Source organism: Siniperca chuatsi, linkage group LG17 (genome assembly GCF_020085105.1).
Source record: "Siniperca chuatsi isolate FFG_IHB_CAS linkage group LG17, ASM2008510v1, whole genome shotgun sequence".
Classification (NCBI taxonomy): domain Eukaryota; kingdom Metazoa; phylum Chordata; class Actinopteri; order Centrarchiformes; family Sinipercidae; genus Siniperca; species Siniperca chuatsi.
The window spans coordinates 682,310-697,748 of NC_058058.1; the positions used below are offsets into that span (position 1 = coordinate 682,310).

Sequence of the window (15,439 nt, forward strand, 5' to 3'; positions counted from 1 at the left end):
ACCAACGGTCTTTAATAACAGACTTTGAGGAGAACCACAGACGGAGCGACCGGGTCCTCCCCGCCTGGCTCATCCAACGGAACCGCCAGATAACAGCAGCACGTTCAAAGCAACCGTTCATCCTTTACGGACTTAACATAACCACTCAACCTGTAACTGGGCATTACGTAGCTTCACGTAGCTTCACAGTGCACATGGCTAAGCACAGGGCCGTGTTTCTTTGTGAATGTATATGTCTTGATTTGGCTCATTGAGTTTTATTGTTGTGATGTGTTTTCACTGTATTTTGGGAGCCGCATGTTAAGTTGATGTTAGTGATGTTCACACAGACACAGGGGTCTTGCATGCAACTATCCTCTTCCTAACCTGGCACCGTTTATCCTACACAGCTCACACATCCGCCAACCTCTTCTATGTTGAACTCCAAATCCTTCAACGTACTAGCTACTGGTGGTAATTCTGGTTATGGTCATTAATTTAAGTATTAATCCGAGTTCAAAATTGATAGTTTCGTGTATTATATGAGACTCAGTCAACTGATTGGCTGTAATTTCTCTTCTTTAAGAAGAGTGGTGCCCCGAGGACTTTATAGTTATTATTTATGATTATATTTGATAATTTGATGGCCAAATTTAATTGATTGCGCCTACACAATTCGGTGTCTCTCTAACCATTGTAAATCCCAAGAACATGAACGTGGCATAAATCCTTGTGTCTGACTGGCTCTCTGAGCACACAGAGTAATCATGTGATCACTTAAAGGGACAAGTTTACATTTTTTCAAGTCTACCTTAAAAACAGTACTGACACGCATCTGTGCATCGAAGGTTATTGGCTGCTGTACTGGCCTTAAAGAGATTTCAGCGTAAGAGATGTGAGAAATCCACCGTCCTCGTTCTGCAGTCAAAGCTTTATATGAAGCTATCGTGAGGCCTTTGCAGTCCGAGTTAGACAAATCCGGTGGTTCGCTTCCACAGTTCGTCGTGTTTTCTCGCTGAGCCGCAGTGACAGAAACATGAAGTGGGAGTTTTCTTGTGACGGGCGGCTGAAGCCTTAAGGCCGCCACACATGATCGGCGGTAAAACCGCTCTGCGCTGGCTGTGCCATTGTCTTCCTATGGGGAGAGCGGTGGCGCCCCACTAGCTGGAAGCACGACCCTTCAACTTTGAACACTTCAGATTTTGTTTTTGTAATTATTTTTTTATTAGTGACAGTAGAGGCAGAGCAGAGTTGTTCTGTATTTAACATTTTCCAACGATACTGATTAAAACAAAATACAAACAACAAAATAGGAGGGGGGGGACAGAAAACAGTAATGCTCAAAACAAAACAAGAATCATACAATGCACACTACTTTAAAATAACAAAGACAAGCAACCCCACCCCCACCGAACCCCTGTATTCGGTTTGGTTCGTTGCACTTAGTATTAACCACAGAATCATAAAAAAGTTCGGTTTGAAAGTATGTTAGGATGTAAAGTAAAATTAAGTTGAGATGAAATTAAAACAGCAATTATCAGGCATCACATTTGAGTCGAGCTAAGGCATTTATGAAGGCCACGCAGATCTTCATTGTGGGTGTTTAGCTTACATCGGATCTTCTCCAGAGTACAGTACGATGTTAGTTCATTGATCCAGTGTCTTTGGGATGGAGGGAGGTCAGATTTCAAGTTTACTAAAATGCATTTTCCCCCAGCTGCACTGGCAAGTAAAATGAAGTTTCAGTGGGTTCAAGTCTACAAGGATCCACACTTTGGGATCCTGTGGAATATTCATTTTTATCATTTCTGAGGTTTTTAGTGATATATTTCCAAAACTCTGCAGTCATTGGGCGCACCTCGCTGATTTTAATAGTTTAAAGTCTCATAAGTGTTCAATAAAAGTCCAACATGTTACAGTAAAATAATTAATAAACGTGTTGTCCAAAAAAAGGTGTGGAGATGAGATTTGGATTCAACCTAATTCAAAGCAGGAAGTTCATTTACTGCTGCTGCTCTCACCATCACACTTGTGTTTTTTGAGCTGTTTACGCCAACTGAATCTTTGGTCACAAACGCTGCAGCTGAAAGGTTTCTCCCCGGTGTGGACGACCATGTGCTGCCCCATATTTCCCCTTTCTCTAAATCGTCTCCCGCAAACTGAGCAACTAAACGGTTTCTCTCCTGTGTGACATCTCGTGTGTCTCAGCAGAGAGTCCTTGTAGCCAAATACCTTCCCACACCGAGAGCAGGGAAACTGTTTCTTAGTATTACGTCCCATATCGCTGACGGGGACTTCATGAGCTTTTAGAGAGTTTAAACCTGACTGAGGTTGTGTTTGTCTTTGATGAAGCTGTGAGGACTCACCAACACACTGATGGATTCTGAGCTGATAAGGCCAATTGAACATTTTGTCACAAACACTGCAGCTCAGTCTTTTCTCCCCCGTGTGGACTCTCGTGTGTCTCTGTAACTGTCTTCTCCATGAAAAACATTTCTTGCAAATTGAACAGCTGAAAGGTTTTTCTCCTGTGTGACATCTCTGGTGTTCCCGCAGATGCGTCTTGCGGCCAAACGTTTTACCACACTCGGAGCAACTGAACAGTTTCTTGCCATTATTTAAGTCAATATCGCTTACAGGGACTTCAGTCTTTGGTTCAGAAGCGTCTCCAGTCTTGTCATCAGTGTCAGGTTGTAAATGCGTATCTGGATCTGAGTTCCTGGCTGGTCCTGGTCCTCCACAGTCCTCTCCACCAGCTCCTGTTTCCATCTGTTCAGTTTGGTTTTGATGAAGCTGTGAGGCCCGACGACCGACACACTTGTGGTTTTTGAGCTGATAAAGCCAAGTGAATCTTTCATCACAAACGCTGCAGCTGAATAGTTTCTCCCCCGTGTGACGTGCCATGTGTTGTGTCATGTGAGCCTTTTGTATAAATCTTTTACCGCAAAGTGAGCAGCTGAACGGTTTCTCTCCCGTGTGAATTCTCATGTGTGTCTTCAGATTTGAGTTTTGGCTGAAGAGTTTACCACACTCAGAGCAGCGAAATGGTTTCTCACCAGTATTACATCTATTGTTATCTTTCAAAGAGTTTAAACCTGACTGACCCTTCCTCTCAGGTTCAGAAGAGTCTTCAGTCTCATCATCAGTCTCAGGTTGTAAATGTGTATCTGGATCTGAGTTCCTGGCTGGTCCTGGTCCTCCACAGTCCTCTCCATTAGCTCCTGTTTCCATCTGTTCAGTTTGGCTTTGATGAAGCTGTGAGGACTGAGGTTTCTCTTCATCTTCTTCACTCTTCACAGGGACAGGAGCGAATGGGAACTTGGTGATATCGGCCTCCTCCAGCCCTCGAAGCTGCTCTCCCTCCTGACTGATCCAGAGCTCCTCCTGTTCCTCTTTAATGTGTGGGGGCTCTGGGTCCTGGTCCAGACTGGGGCTCCACTCCTGCTGCTCGGGGAGAACCTCTTCTTCTTTACTCACAATAAATTTGCAGACATCTGAAGTTAAAGGTGAAACACAGACATGCAGCCATTATTAAACCTTAATACTCATTCTTATCTACAATGATGCTATACTGCAGCATCAGCTGAGATTTATTACAGCTGCAAGAGTCCTACACTTCACTAAGTGTGCCAGAGAGAAACTCATAAAAAGAAGTGGGGGGTCGTGTTTCCACGCATTACACGCGGATTGTTACGTTTGATAAAATGGAAGCACATCTGTTCCACGAGAAGGAAAAGTGACAAATATCGGAAACGCTAAAAAAAAAAACGCCCCCAACGTGGAAGTCAGAGGATCACCAACGTCTGTCGGACTCATCGTCTGGGAACCATGAACGTCTGTACAAACCTTCAAAGCAATCCATCCAATAGTTATCAAGATTCTTCCGTCTGGATGAAAGTTTGAATGCATTTTCTTCCTCATAAAACATTTGCAAAGATGATTTGTTTAATGTTTTAAATCCTTCGTTGTTTACATCCAGTTTTAACTAGCACATTAAAAAAAATAAATAAATCAGGTTTTGTCCGTCGGTTTGGTGGACGGCCCTAAATACTACAATACCCATGAGCCCCATGAGTGAATTCGTATGTACATACCACATTTCAAACAAAAAGATGCGATACAATATGCTTTACAAATGATTTTTTAAAATACCTAAAAAGACAGATGCAAGAAATAGGAACATTAAAAATGGGCAGAAAGGATTTCCTTTCAAAAAGAGACAAATCAAAGAGATTTAAAACCGAATAGAATCAATAGTCATAAAAGACAATTAACACTGTGCACAAGGTTAAAATATAGTCACGGTTTCTGGGTAAAAGCAACATGGTCCTGGATCAGATGCTTTGCAGCTGCCTGAACTCCTTTTAATACGTGATTGTTCTGTTCCAGGTGAACTACGTCTTTGAGTTTGACAACAATGTACAAAAAAATGGAAATATGACATGAATATAACAATATGGGAACCCTTTTGAAAAGCAGATAAACCGTTAGTTGTTATCTTTCAAATGTCAGACATTTAAAGGCGATTCTAATCCAGTACGCGTCTTTTTGTCAGATTCGGTGAATCTCTCCTCGCGGTCCGCTAGCTGTGCGTTCGGCGTGAGCGCTGAAACCCTCCGGTGTTCGTGCTCAGCCCCGGCTCTGTGAACGGGAAACTAACAGAGAGGCTCGGACCGAGCCGCACAGCGCTGTTCAGCCATGATGTGTGTGTCAGCTGACTCTCTAGTTTGCTAAGATCTGCTGCTGCTGTTGTGATGTTAGCTGTAGCAGCAGGAGAGTTGTGAGCGTCGCTGTCTGGAGCTGCTGTGCTGGCTCTGGGAAACCGTCTCGTCCTCTCTGGCTGTTAGCTTCGCAGCAGCGGCTGTAGCGACAGTCTGCTAACCCACAACCTAGCTAACGTTAGTTACATTACTTGCTGTGTCGCTGTTCACTCTGTATCGTGGTATTTGTCTTGGTGTTGGATTCCCCTCCTTTAAGGAAGGCCTGATTCTAACGACAATAATCTATTTGCCTTTGATATTTTTCCTCATACTGGATGAGAACACATTTGCTTCTTTCTTTTGAAGTTCTTTGACAATATTAATAAAACGAGAAAAAAACAACAACAAAAAAACGGTTGAGCTTTCATTTGTCATTTTGGACTTTTATTTTGAAGGCCCAACTGCTAGAACATCCGGCCTCGGTCTGAACGTTAACGTGTTTCGACGCAGCTGCGGGAAGCTAGCTGTTAGCTAACTGTTAGCTAGCTGTTAGCTAGCTGTTAGCTAACTGTTAGCTAGCTGTTAGCTAACTGTTAGCTGGCTGTTAGCTAACTGTTAGCTAGCTGTTAGCTAGCTGTTAGCTAGCTGTTAGCCTGTCACTAACGACTGAAAACAACAGACTCCGTCCACTCCGCTTGTTTAAAGGCCTCCTTACTCAGATCAGCGGAGTCACAGTAAAGTAGAAAAAGCTCCTACAAACCGTCTCTGTTTATTTCCGGCTTCACGCGGACCTCCAGCAGTCTGCGGCCAACCTCCTCCTCGTACTCTGCTATCGTCCTTTCAAACAGCCCAAATATCTCCTCAGCAGCCGCAGTTAGTCGCTGCTTCACCAGCGCTCTCAGCATCTGGACTTTACACATTTTCAGAGGCCAGATGTGAACCGAGCCGCGTCGATCCTGCAGCCGCTCCTCCCGCTCCGCCAGACGGCAGCAGCGCCGCGCCGCGCCGCCGGAACCGGAACATCCGCCTTCTTCTTCTTCTTCTGTTGCGTTTTATGGCGGTTGGCGTCCCTGATTGTGCATTACCGCCACCTGCTGGATTGTAACAGCTTCACAGTTTAAACTGTTTACAGTCCCATGCCACAGTCCGTTCTCTAACCCGGACCCGGCCCTCAGTAACATCTGGATCCTCTCCAGATGTGTCCACAGCATTCAGGAACCTTCTTGCAGCGTCCAGCGCCATCTTAATCCTTTCTGACTTCACTTTATTTCAGCCGCACAGTTTATAACCGTGGCAACGAATGCCAGAGATCGTTTCTTGTCCACACTGATGATCAGCTCCTTTTCCTTCTGCACTGCCGCCATTTCACCGTTCCTCTGCATTCTCTCCGCAGCTTCAGAGTAACTTTCCCTTTTCTGCTCTGATCTTATTCACTTTTACTTCCTGATTTCTTTCTGGGCTCTGTGCTGATCCCGTATGGTGGTTTCCCCTCGCAGTGCAGGCTCTTTGCTTCCTCTTTGTCCACGTTACAGTCGTCCTTCCCACATCTCCTGCCTCCTCTTCATCCTCAGCAACACGTCCATACTCCGGACAGAAACACCTGAGAGGAGCTCTCTCAGACGGCCTCGCCCTGTAACACACATAATCTACATCCACTCTCTCCGGTAACTCCCCCTCAAACGTCAAACACACTGAGTTACTGTCCTCCTCCTCCCCTTTCTGAATCTCGTCACACACACCTTCACCCTCCCGACGTGACTCGGCCTCCACCGTCAGCGGCACGCCGCTTACTGCTCTCTTCTTCTTCACTTCTGGTCCGAGTGGGAAGCAGTCCACACTGCTGTGATCTCCAAACGCATGAATCTTCAGGGCTCTCTCTCTCTGACGCTTTGACACACAGTCAATGATAACCACTTCCTGTTATCCTGACCGCTCTGACGTCTCCGAGCTTCCCTCCTGCAAACTTTCCGACCACGTGGATTCTTGAAAGTGCCGTCTGTTTGTGTCACAGCGACCGTCCCGACAAGATACTTCTCCTCTTTCTGACTTTATTCACTTGAGTTACTCTTCTTCCTTTTCTTTTTCTTTTCAAATCCTCTCGAGTCCTCGTTTCTAATTCCGCGCTCTGATTCCTCCTCTGACTCCATTTCCGCCATCTTTCCCCCCGAACATCCGCCTCCACCAAACTGCTGCCAAAAAATCACCTTTTCTAACACATTCACCTTCATTACATTAAGGTGGCCCGAGTGCATTTCCGGGTTAACGGACCACAAACATAAAACTCTCACTGCGACTGGTTTTTGCAGCAGTTTCGTCTCTTTATCACTTTATTTTTAACTGCTGTTGATCACACAAAGTCTAAAAAAAAAAAAGTACAGCCAAAGAGGAAAGTGTTTAGATTTCTGTTAATTTTAATAGAACAACATTGTAATTCATTACGAACATAAACACTGAATTTGGCCATGTGGCTGTATGATTGATGATATTTCTCGAGTAAAACAAACAGCCGAATAACAAATCTTGGATCTCTCGTGGTTTACAAGCCGCTGACCAAAAGAAAACACATTTAATGGGATGTGATTGGGAGCTGATAATGAAGCACTATTACATATATATTACATATATATTACATATAGAGCTGCAGGGTTCGTGAAGCAGCAGCAAAAGTTTCCCAGGTGCTGTTTAAAAGCAGTAACTGATAAAGGAAAAGCAGGTTAATGGCTCAAACGTTCGTTAAGGACACAGTTCTAATAATCTGTCTGAGGAGGGAAGAAGGGAGAAAGCTAAATCTGAAAACACGACCTTTTTACTGCGGCGGAGTTCAAACTGGGCGCTGGCTGAAGCTGCAACGGCTGCACCGGGGAAGGAAATACGCTCTGCGACGACGAAACACTTAAAGGAGGGGGCACGCGATTCTGGAGAAATCCAACACCACGATCCAGAGCGAACAGCGACGCAGCAAGTACTGTAACTAACGTTAGCCAGGCCGTGGGTTAGCTTAGCTAGGTTGTGGGTTAGCTTAGCTAGGTTGCGGGTTAGCAAACTGTCGCTACAGCCGCTGCTGCTAAGCTAACAGCCAGAGAGGACGAGACGGTTTCCCAGCGAGCACAGCAGCTCCAGACAGCGACGCTCACAACTCTCCTGCTGCTACAGCTAACATCACAACAACAGCAGATTTTAAACTAGAGAGTCAGCTGACACACACATCATGGCTGAACAGCGCTGTGCGGCTCGGTCCGAGCCTCTTTGTTAGTTTCCTGTTCGCAGAGCCGGGGCTGAGCACGAACACCGGAGGGTTTCAGCGCTCACGCCGAACGCACAGCTAGCGGACCGAGAGGAGAGATTCACCGAATCTGACAAAAAGACGCGTACTGGATTAGAACCGCTGACCCCGCCTTTAAGTACAGGAGGACTAAACACATTAGTAATACTGTTTAATAAAGTGTGGGAGGAAAGTAGATCCCTGTGAGTTGGAAGGAGGCGGTCACTGTGCAGCCAGGGAAACATCGCACACATGTAAACTGAACGAACGGTCGATGAAAGACTGGTGTCGTTTTTAGAGAGACAGGAGATAACTGCAGGATGTCAAAAGGGGCACTTTGGCTCCGGGAACACGTCTAGAAGATGAAGTAAGGAAAGCACGGATGAATAAACAGTAGCAGCAGTTTTCTTTGACGTAGAAGAAGCGCATGAAGACGAAGTGACTCCAGACTAACATGGAGGATCACGCTCAAAGTGGAGAAAGTTATAAATGTGATGAGATGCCTTGTAGCGTTGGACAGGGGAGCTGATGAAACAGCCACTTAGATCAAGGCTGGTTATGGGAGTGAAGTACATGGATCCGCATCAAAACCTGTGCCTGGAGGATCAGATGTGGTCCAGGTCCTCAGCACCAGGTCCTGTGCGTCCTGCAGGTCGAGGTGGGAGAAATGTGTTTACGCAGGAAACGGCTCAGAGTCAACTGGCAAAGGGAGGAAACAGTCAAATCAAGTCTTGGCTGGACAGGAGACGCAGGAGAGACCTGGGACCCTGACGGTGATGCGGCCCGCAGCCCCTGTGTGGGTCCTGGACTGGAGGTAGATTCAGAGTTACTTCAGGTTAAGGCTTTAGAGCGGGTCGAAGAAGCAAAGCCAGCAGCAGCATCTGCAGAACGTCTGCTTGAAATAATACTCTCACGACTACTGAAACGCTGCGTTCACACTCAGTGGGGCTCCTGCGCACAGGGGCATTGTGGGTAATGACACCACAATTAAACTTCGAAAATCCGAGGGATGGAAGAACATCGGCGAAGAGCGGCGGCAGCTCTGGGATCAGGAGATAAGAGGCTACTCCGTGCAACACGGGCAGGAAACAGGAGGAAGTAGACCAGACTGAGATACGGGAACCCGGGCGGGAAGCACCGCGAACGTGTCCGGCGCCGGAAACAGCAGCGCATGTCAGCTGTTACCTGCAGGGAACACACCTGAGAGAGGAAGCACACGATGAACAGAGCAGGGCGAACGGGAGGAAGGACGGAAGTCAGCCGGACACTGTAGCGTTAGCTAACTCCAGGAGGCGGCAGTGACGCAAACTGCCGTTAAACCTCAGAGGAGAAGAAGAAGAAGAAGAAGAAGAAGAAGAAGAAGAACAAGAAGTTATACAACAGTCAAAGGAAAGTCGGTGTGATGAGGAAAACGGGGAGAACCAGGAGAGAGGTTTGGTCCCACAGGGTTAAACAGCACTTTATGTAAAACACGACGCCGAACCTTAAAGAAATAAAGACCAGGTTTAATTTACGAGATCTTTCACAACGGAGGTCTGGAGAGAAGAGTTATCTGCTGTCGTCTCATTAGTGACAGCGACAGTCTGCTCTTATCTCCTGATCCCAGAGCTGCCGCCGCTCTTTGCCGATGTTCTTCCATCCCTCGGATTTTCAAAGTTTAACTGTGGTGTCATTACCCACAATGCTGCGATTAGTTATAGAAGTTATTTATTTACTCATTTTAAATTTTTTTTTATTCATCTCAGTTTATTTTCTTTTAATTAATCATTAGTGAAGGTGTAGTTAAAGTCCCGGTCCACACTCCAGTCCAGTTGGTGGCGGTAATGCACCATGACGTTGATACACATCCGCCATAAAACATGAAGAAGAAGAAGAAGAAGAAGAAGAAGAAGAAGAAGAAGAAGAAGTCATCTATTGTTTCGCTCTTCTCTTTTAAAAGCATCTCAAGCAGCAGCAGCGAGCCGTCAGAGCCTCTGTGTGTCCGGATAAACCCGTCTGAACGGACTCTGTGCTGAAGGTTTCACCTCTGACTCATCTCCCGGTAGCCTACAGAGCTACGGGAGTTAGCTTAGCATGCTAGCTGCAGCAGCGCCGGGGACGGGAGTTAGCTTAGCATGCTAGCTGCGGCAGCGCCGGTCAGAGCGGCTGTTTGACGGAGAGCAAACAGCGTTTCTGACGGAGTTTGTGGAGGAAAAGTTGGCGTCATTGTGTGAAAATGTGTAAAGTCCAGATGCTGAGAGCGCTGGTGAAGCAGCGACTAACTGCGGCTGCTGAGGAGATATTTGGGCTGTTTGAAAGGACGATAGCAGAGTACGAGGAGGAGCTTCGTCGTTCAAAAGAGGAGAACGAGCGACAGCGGGAGCTGCTGGCCGCTGTTTTCCAGCCTCAGCTTCGGCTGCACAGAGCAGGTCTGTCCGCTTCACTTCTTCTTCTCTCGCGGCCGTATTCTCAGCTTTACGGTAACTTAACGGCGCTGAAACGGTTAAATGTTTCCGTTTGTGACTTTATTTCGCTTCTTTTCTCGCATTCAACAAACAGCTGTTACCGTAAACAGACTCTCACGCTGTTTACTGACGTCATTGTGACGTCTTCAGCCTCGTTTTAACCTCAGCGGAAACATGGTGTATACTGCATCCGGATTTCAAAATAAAAGTAACCCGGTTTCATTTGTGTTGAGTGCTTCAGGTTAAATTAATGAATCTATTAAAGTCATTTAAAGGAAACTGGTCCTAATACGGTTCCACCCCCAGTTAGCATGAAATCAGTTTTCCTCAATGTGTTTCTGTCTTTCAGTGTGTCCTGCAGACGTCCAGCAGCTGTCGCTGAGGAAAGAAGAGGTTCCCCCTGAGCAGCAGGACTGGAGCCCCAGTCTGGACCAGGACCCAGAGCCGCCACACATTAAAGAGGAGCAGGAGGAGCTCTGGACCAGTCAGGAGGGAGAGCAGCTCCGAGGGCTGGAGGAGGCCGATATCACCAAGTTCCCATTCGCTCCTGTCCCTGTGAAGAGTGAAGAAGATGAAGAGAAACCTCAGTCCTCACAGCTTCATCAAAGCCAAACTGAACAGATGGAAACAGGAGCTGATGGAGAGGACTGTGGAGGACCAGGACCAGCCAGGAACTCAGATCCAGATACACATTTACAACCTGAGACTGAAAACGGTGATGACGGTTGGAAGGAGACGAGAGACCCTCCGTCAGGTTTAAATTTTCTAAAAAATAGCGGCTATAATTCCTGTGAGAAACCATTTCGCTGCTCCGAGTGTGGTAAACTATTTAACCAAAACTCTAATCTGAAGACACACATGAGAATTCACACGGGAGAGAAACCATTCGGCTGCTCAGTTTGTGGTAAAAGATTTGGCCAGAAGATACATTTGCAGAACCACATGAGATGTCATACAGGAGAAAAACCTTACTGCTGTTCACTTTGTAACAAATGTTTTTCACGATGTGCACATTTACAGTTACACATGAGACGCCACACAGGAGAGAAACCATTCAGCTGCAGCGTTTGTGACAACAGATTCACTTGGCTTAATCAACTCAAAACCCACCAGTGTGACGGGCGTCGGTCCTCGCAGCTTCATCAAAACCAAACTGAGGAGGACAGAGAGGCAGAGCCTCCAGCCAGCAGCTCAGCTGGACAGATGGAAACAGGAGCTGATGGAGAGGACTGTGGAGGACCAGGACCAGCCAGGAACTATGATCCAGATAGTCTTAATGTGTCACATGGACTGACATGTAACTCATTCATTGGACAGTTCTGGTGATGTCATCCTGTTTTTGATCCTGACGTCTTTAACTTTGTAAAAATTTACAGGAAAATCCACACAAGGGATAAACAATTTAGTCACTCAGCTTCAGTTTGTGGTAAAGGACTTGCAGTTAGCAGGTTAATGAGCGAGTCAGTTGTTTCCTTTCTTCTTGATTCAGTTGATTTTATTTTGAATGTGAGTAAATTTTCTTTATTATAACTTCTTCTACTTTCTGTCTTTTATGTGGATCTGACTTGTTTTTACTCTATTTTGTCACCTGGTGAAGGAAACTTGTATTTTATTTTATGCCTCCTTCTCTGTTGTCGACCTCCAGCTGTGTGTTTTTCATCAGCTGAGCTCAGCCTGATCGTCCAATCAGAGACGAGCTGCACCTGATTCAGAGAACCTTTCATTTCAGCGGCGATCAGACAGACGGAGGTCATCAACGAAGATCAGAGACGGGATGGCATTTAGCTCGCAGCGTCCAGTCGAGATAAGACATGCTAATTACAGCAGCTAACACACACACACAGGTGGAGGAGGAACAGGATTACAGTAGAAAGCAGGGGTGTGCTCTGACAGATGGCTGTTATTAAATTAGGGTTTCTCTTTTCATTAAAGTCAGTCTGTTGATGTTTGGTTTCAATCATCTGAAGAACTCAACACATTACACTCATTTCTCATTGCACTTTTCCTATAGACCCGCTGCCGTGTTAGGTTTTGAGAGAGAGGGAGGCACAATGCAAATACCACCTAGAATTTATTTATTTTTAAATAGAAATGTAATTGTAGTGTTAATATTAATAATAATAATAATAATAATAATAATAATAATAATAAGAGGAATGACAGCTATAGGAAGAATAATGTCAGCATCAGTAACAGAGCCAATAACAATAACTGTAGCAGCAGCTGTCGAGCAGGAACACGGGGGCAGCAGGTGGCCCACAACCACAGATCCAGACTCTGCAGGAACACGGGGGCAGCAGGTGGCCCACAACCACAGATCCAGACTCTGCAGGAACACGGGGCAGCAGGTGGCCCACAACCACAGATCCAGACTCTGCAGGAACATGGGGGCAGCAGGTGGCCCACAACCACAGATCCAGACTCTGCAGGAACACGGGGGCAGCAGGTGGCCCACAACCACAGATCCAGACTCTGCAGCTCTGGAGGCAGAAATACCTGCTGAAAGCAACAGAAGGAGAGAAGAGAGAGACAAGAAAGCACAAAACTACGGAGAGAGAAGATGTCGAGTTAGTAACATGCAGTAATGGGATAAACATGCATACAGAGGGAGAGGAGAGAGGTGCATCATGGGAAGTCTCCCGGCAGTCTAGGCCTATAGCAGCATAACTAAGGGATGGTTCAGGACTCACCCAAACCAGCCCTAACTATAAGCTTTATCACAGAGGAAAGTCTTAAGCCTACTCTTAAATGTGGAGATGGTGTCTGCCTCCCGAACCCAAACTGGGACCTGGTTCCACAGGAGAGGAGCTTGATAACTGAAGGCTCTGGCTCCTGGTCTACTTTTGGAGACTCTAGGAACCACAAGTAACCCTGCATCCTGGGAGTGCAGTGTTAGTTGGGTAATAAGGTATTATGAGATCTTTAAGATACGATGGTGCCAACACGGGGGCAGCAGGTGGCCCACAACCACAGATCCAGACTCTGCAGGAACACGGGGGCAGCAGGTGGCCCACAACCACAGATCCAGACTCTGCAGGAACATGGGGGCAGCAGGAGGCCCACAACCACAGATCCAGACTCTGCAGGAACACGGGGGCAGCAGGTGGCCCACAACCAAAGATCCAGACTCTGCAGCTCTGGAGGCAGAAATACCTGCTGAAATCGACAGAAGGAGAGAGGAGGGAGACGAGAAAGCACAAAACTACGGGAGAGAGAAGATGTCGAGTTAGTAACATGCAGTAATGGGATAAACGTGCATACAGACGGAGAGGGAGAGGAGGAGAGAGGAAAGAGGTGCATCATGGGAAGTCTCCCGGCAGTCTAGGCCTATAGCAGCATAACTAAGGGATGTTTCAGGAATCACCTGAGCCAGCCCTAACTATAAGCTTTATCAAAGAGGAAAGTCTTAATCCTACTCTTAAATGTGGAGATGGTGTCTGCCTCCCGAACCCAAACTGGGACCTGGTTCCACAGGAGAGGAGCTTGATAACTGAAGGCTCTGGCTCCTGGTCTACTTTTGGAGACTCTAGGAACCACAAGTAACCCTGCATCCTGGGAGTGCAGTGTTAGTTGGGTAATAAGGTATTATGAGATCTTTAAGATACGATGGTGCCAGACCATTTGGAGCTTTGTAGGTGAGGAGAAGGATTTTAAATGTTATTCTGGATTTTACAGGGAGCCAGTGCAGAGAAGCTAATATTGGAGAGAGATGATCTCTTTTCTTAGTTCTTGTCAGTACACGTGCCGCAGCATTCTGGATCAACTGGAGAGTCTTAAGGGACTTTAAAGGTCCAGTGTGGAGGATTTAGTGGCATCTAGTGGTGAAATTGCAGTTTGCAACCATTTGCACAGTGCTCGCCTCACCCTCCCCTTCCCAGCGTGTAGAAGAAACTACGGTGGCCAAAAAACTCGCAAAAAATGCGAACAGCCCTCTCTAGAGCCGGTGTTTAGTTTGTCCGTTCTGGGCTACTGTAGAAACATGGCGGTGCAACATGGCAGCCTCCGTGGAAGGGGACCCGCTCCCTCTGTAGATATAAAGGCTGATTCTAATGTAACGAAAAAACAATAATTCTTATTTTCAGGTGATTAAACACTAATGAAAACATACTTAAATATTATATTCTATTTCTACCGACAGCTGCTCCTGAATGTTTCACGCTGGACCTTCAACAGGACTCCTGCAGAATCTCAAATATTTTCATAACAGCTATCTTTATATGAAGACGAGCCTGAAAGTTCACTGAGGCCACCATAAAGACAACAGAAGTCGAATTATGCAAAATAACGTCGATCTGAATTGAGGAAAATCTCCAAAAATATAAATACGGTGATAGCGCTTCACGGTCGACAAGAACCACGAGGCAGAGTACGCCCAGGTAACTCGGACCAATCCTCCATCCGGACCGAAACCTCAGGTGTGGCCTCTGAAGAACTATAACGTGAAATCAGAAGTCATCCACATGAAGGGCGGATTATCAACATGGTCAGATGAAGTGGTGTCGCTACAAGCCACGGTTACCAGCCTTCAATGCCAGATGGTTAACTTTAAAAGACCGATGCGAGAACACGGAGGGGAGAATGAGACGGCGCAAGATCCGAATAGTCGGCATTGATGAGCAACCGGACTCGAGCTCCCCTGAAGCGGTTTCTAAAGTTATCAGAGAAGTTCTGCAGATCGCAGGAAATCGGGAGACCGCGAGAAGCCACAGGTGATCGTTGCCAAGTTACTCCGGAGCTTCTCTTGCACTGCCACACACTGTACAGCAGACTCTCATGTTTGGTATGTTAACGGCAAAGAGGATAAACTAGTCTCAGGGAAACAGCCTGAGAGGCTTTGAAGCAACACACGTTTTTCATGAAACATTTGAGAGTAGCTGGGGCCCGAATGTTAGACACCTTAACTTTCCCGAATGTTAGCTGAAGTCTGCTGCTTGATGTCCAGTTTTGCTGTTCTTTGCCATATGCTTTATTTTTATTGATAGGCTGAAACACTGTTGTATTCTAGTCTGGCTTGAGTTTTGTTGTTTTTGAATGTGGGGTGTGTGTTTGAAAGT

General features: G+C 46.4%; 2 protein-coding genes across 5 annotated transcripts; one reads left to right on the forward strand and one right to left on the reverse strand.

Annotated features, from left to right (window-relative positions):
* Positions 1–1,016: 1,016 nt before the first annotated feature.
* Positions 1,017–5,722, reverse strand: LOC122864561 (zinc finger protein 2-like). The gene is made up of 2 exons (XM_044172119.1): positions 5,440–5,722; positions 1,017–3,473 (listed from the first exon to the last, which is right to left on the reverse strand). The coding sequence occupies exons 1-2, from the start codon at positions 5,597–5,599 to the stop codon at positions 1,978–1,980; spliced, it is 1,656 nt and encodes a 551-aa protein (XP_044028054.1). The 5' UTR covers positions 5,600–5,722; the 3' UTR covers positions 1,017–1,977.
* Positions 5,723–9,644: 3,922 nt separating this feature from the next.
* On the forward strand, positions 9,645–11,915 carry LOC122864562 (zinc finger protein 235-like). 4 transcript variants are annotated; one of them, XM_044172123.1, is made up of 3 exons: positions 9,652–10,349; positions 10,735–11,289; positions 11,406–11,915. In XM_044172123.1, the coding sequence occupies exons 1-3, from the start codon at positions 10,157–10,159 to the stop codon at positions 11,456–11,458; spliced, it is 801 nt and encodes a 266-aa protein (XP_044028058.1). In that variant the 5' UTR covers positions 9,652–10,156; the 3' UTR covers positions 11,459–11,915. The 4 variants fall into 4 exon arrangements, with proteins under 4 accessions (XP_044028056.1, XP_044028057.1, XP_044028058.1 ...); XM_044172124.1 differs by having other exon boundaries at positions 9,659–10,349; positions 10,735–11,139; XM_044172121.1 differs by having other exon boundaries at positions 9,645–10,349; positions 10,735–11,915.
* The last annotated feature ends 3,524 nt before the right edge of the window (positions 11,916–15,439 follow it).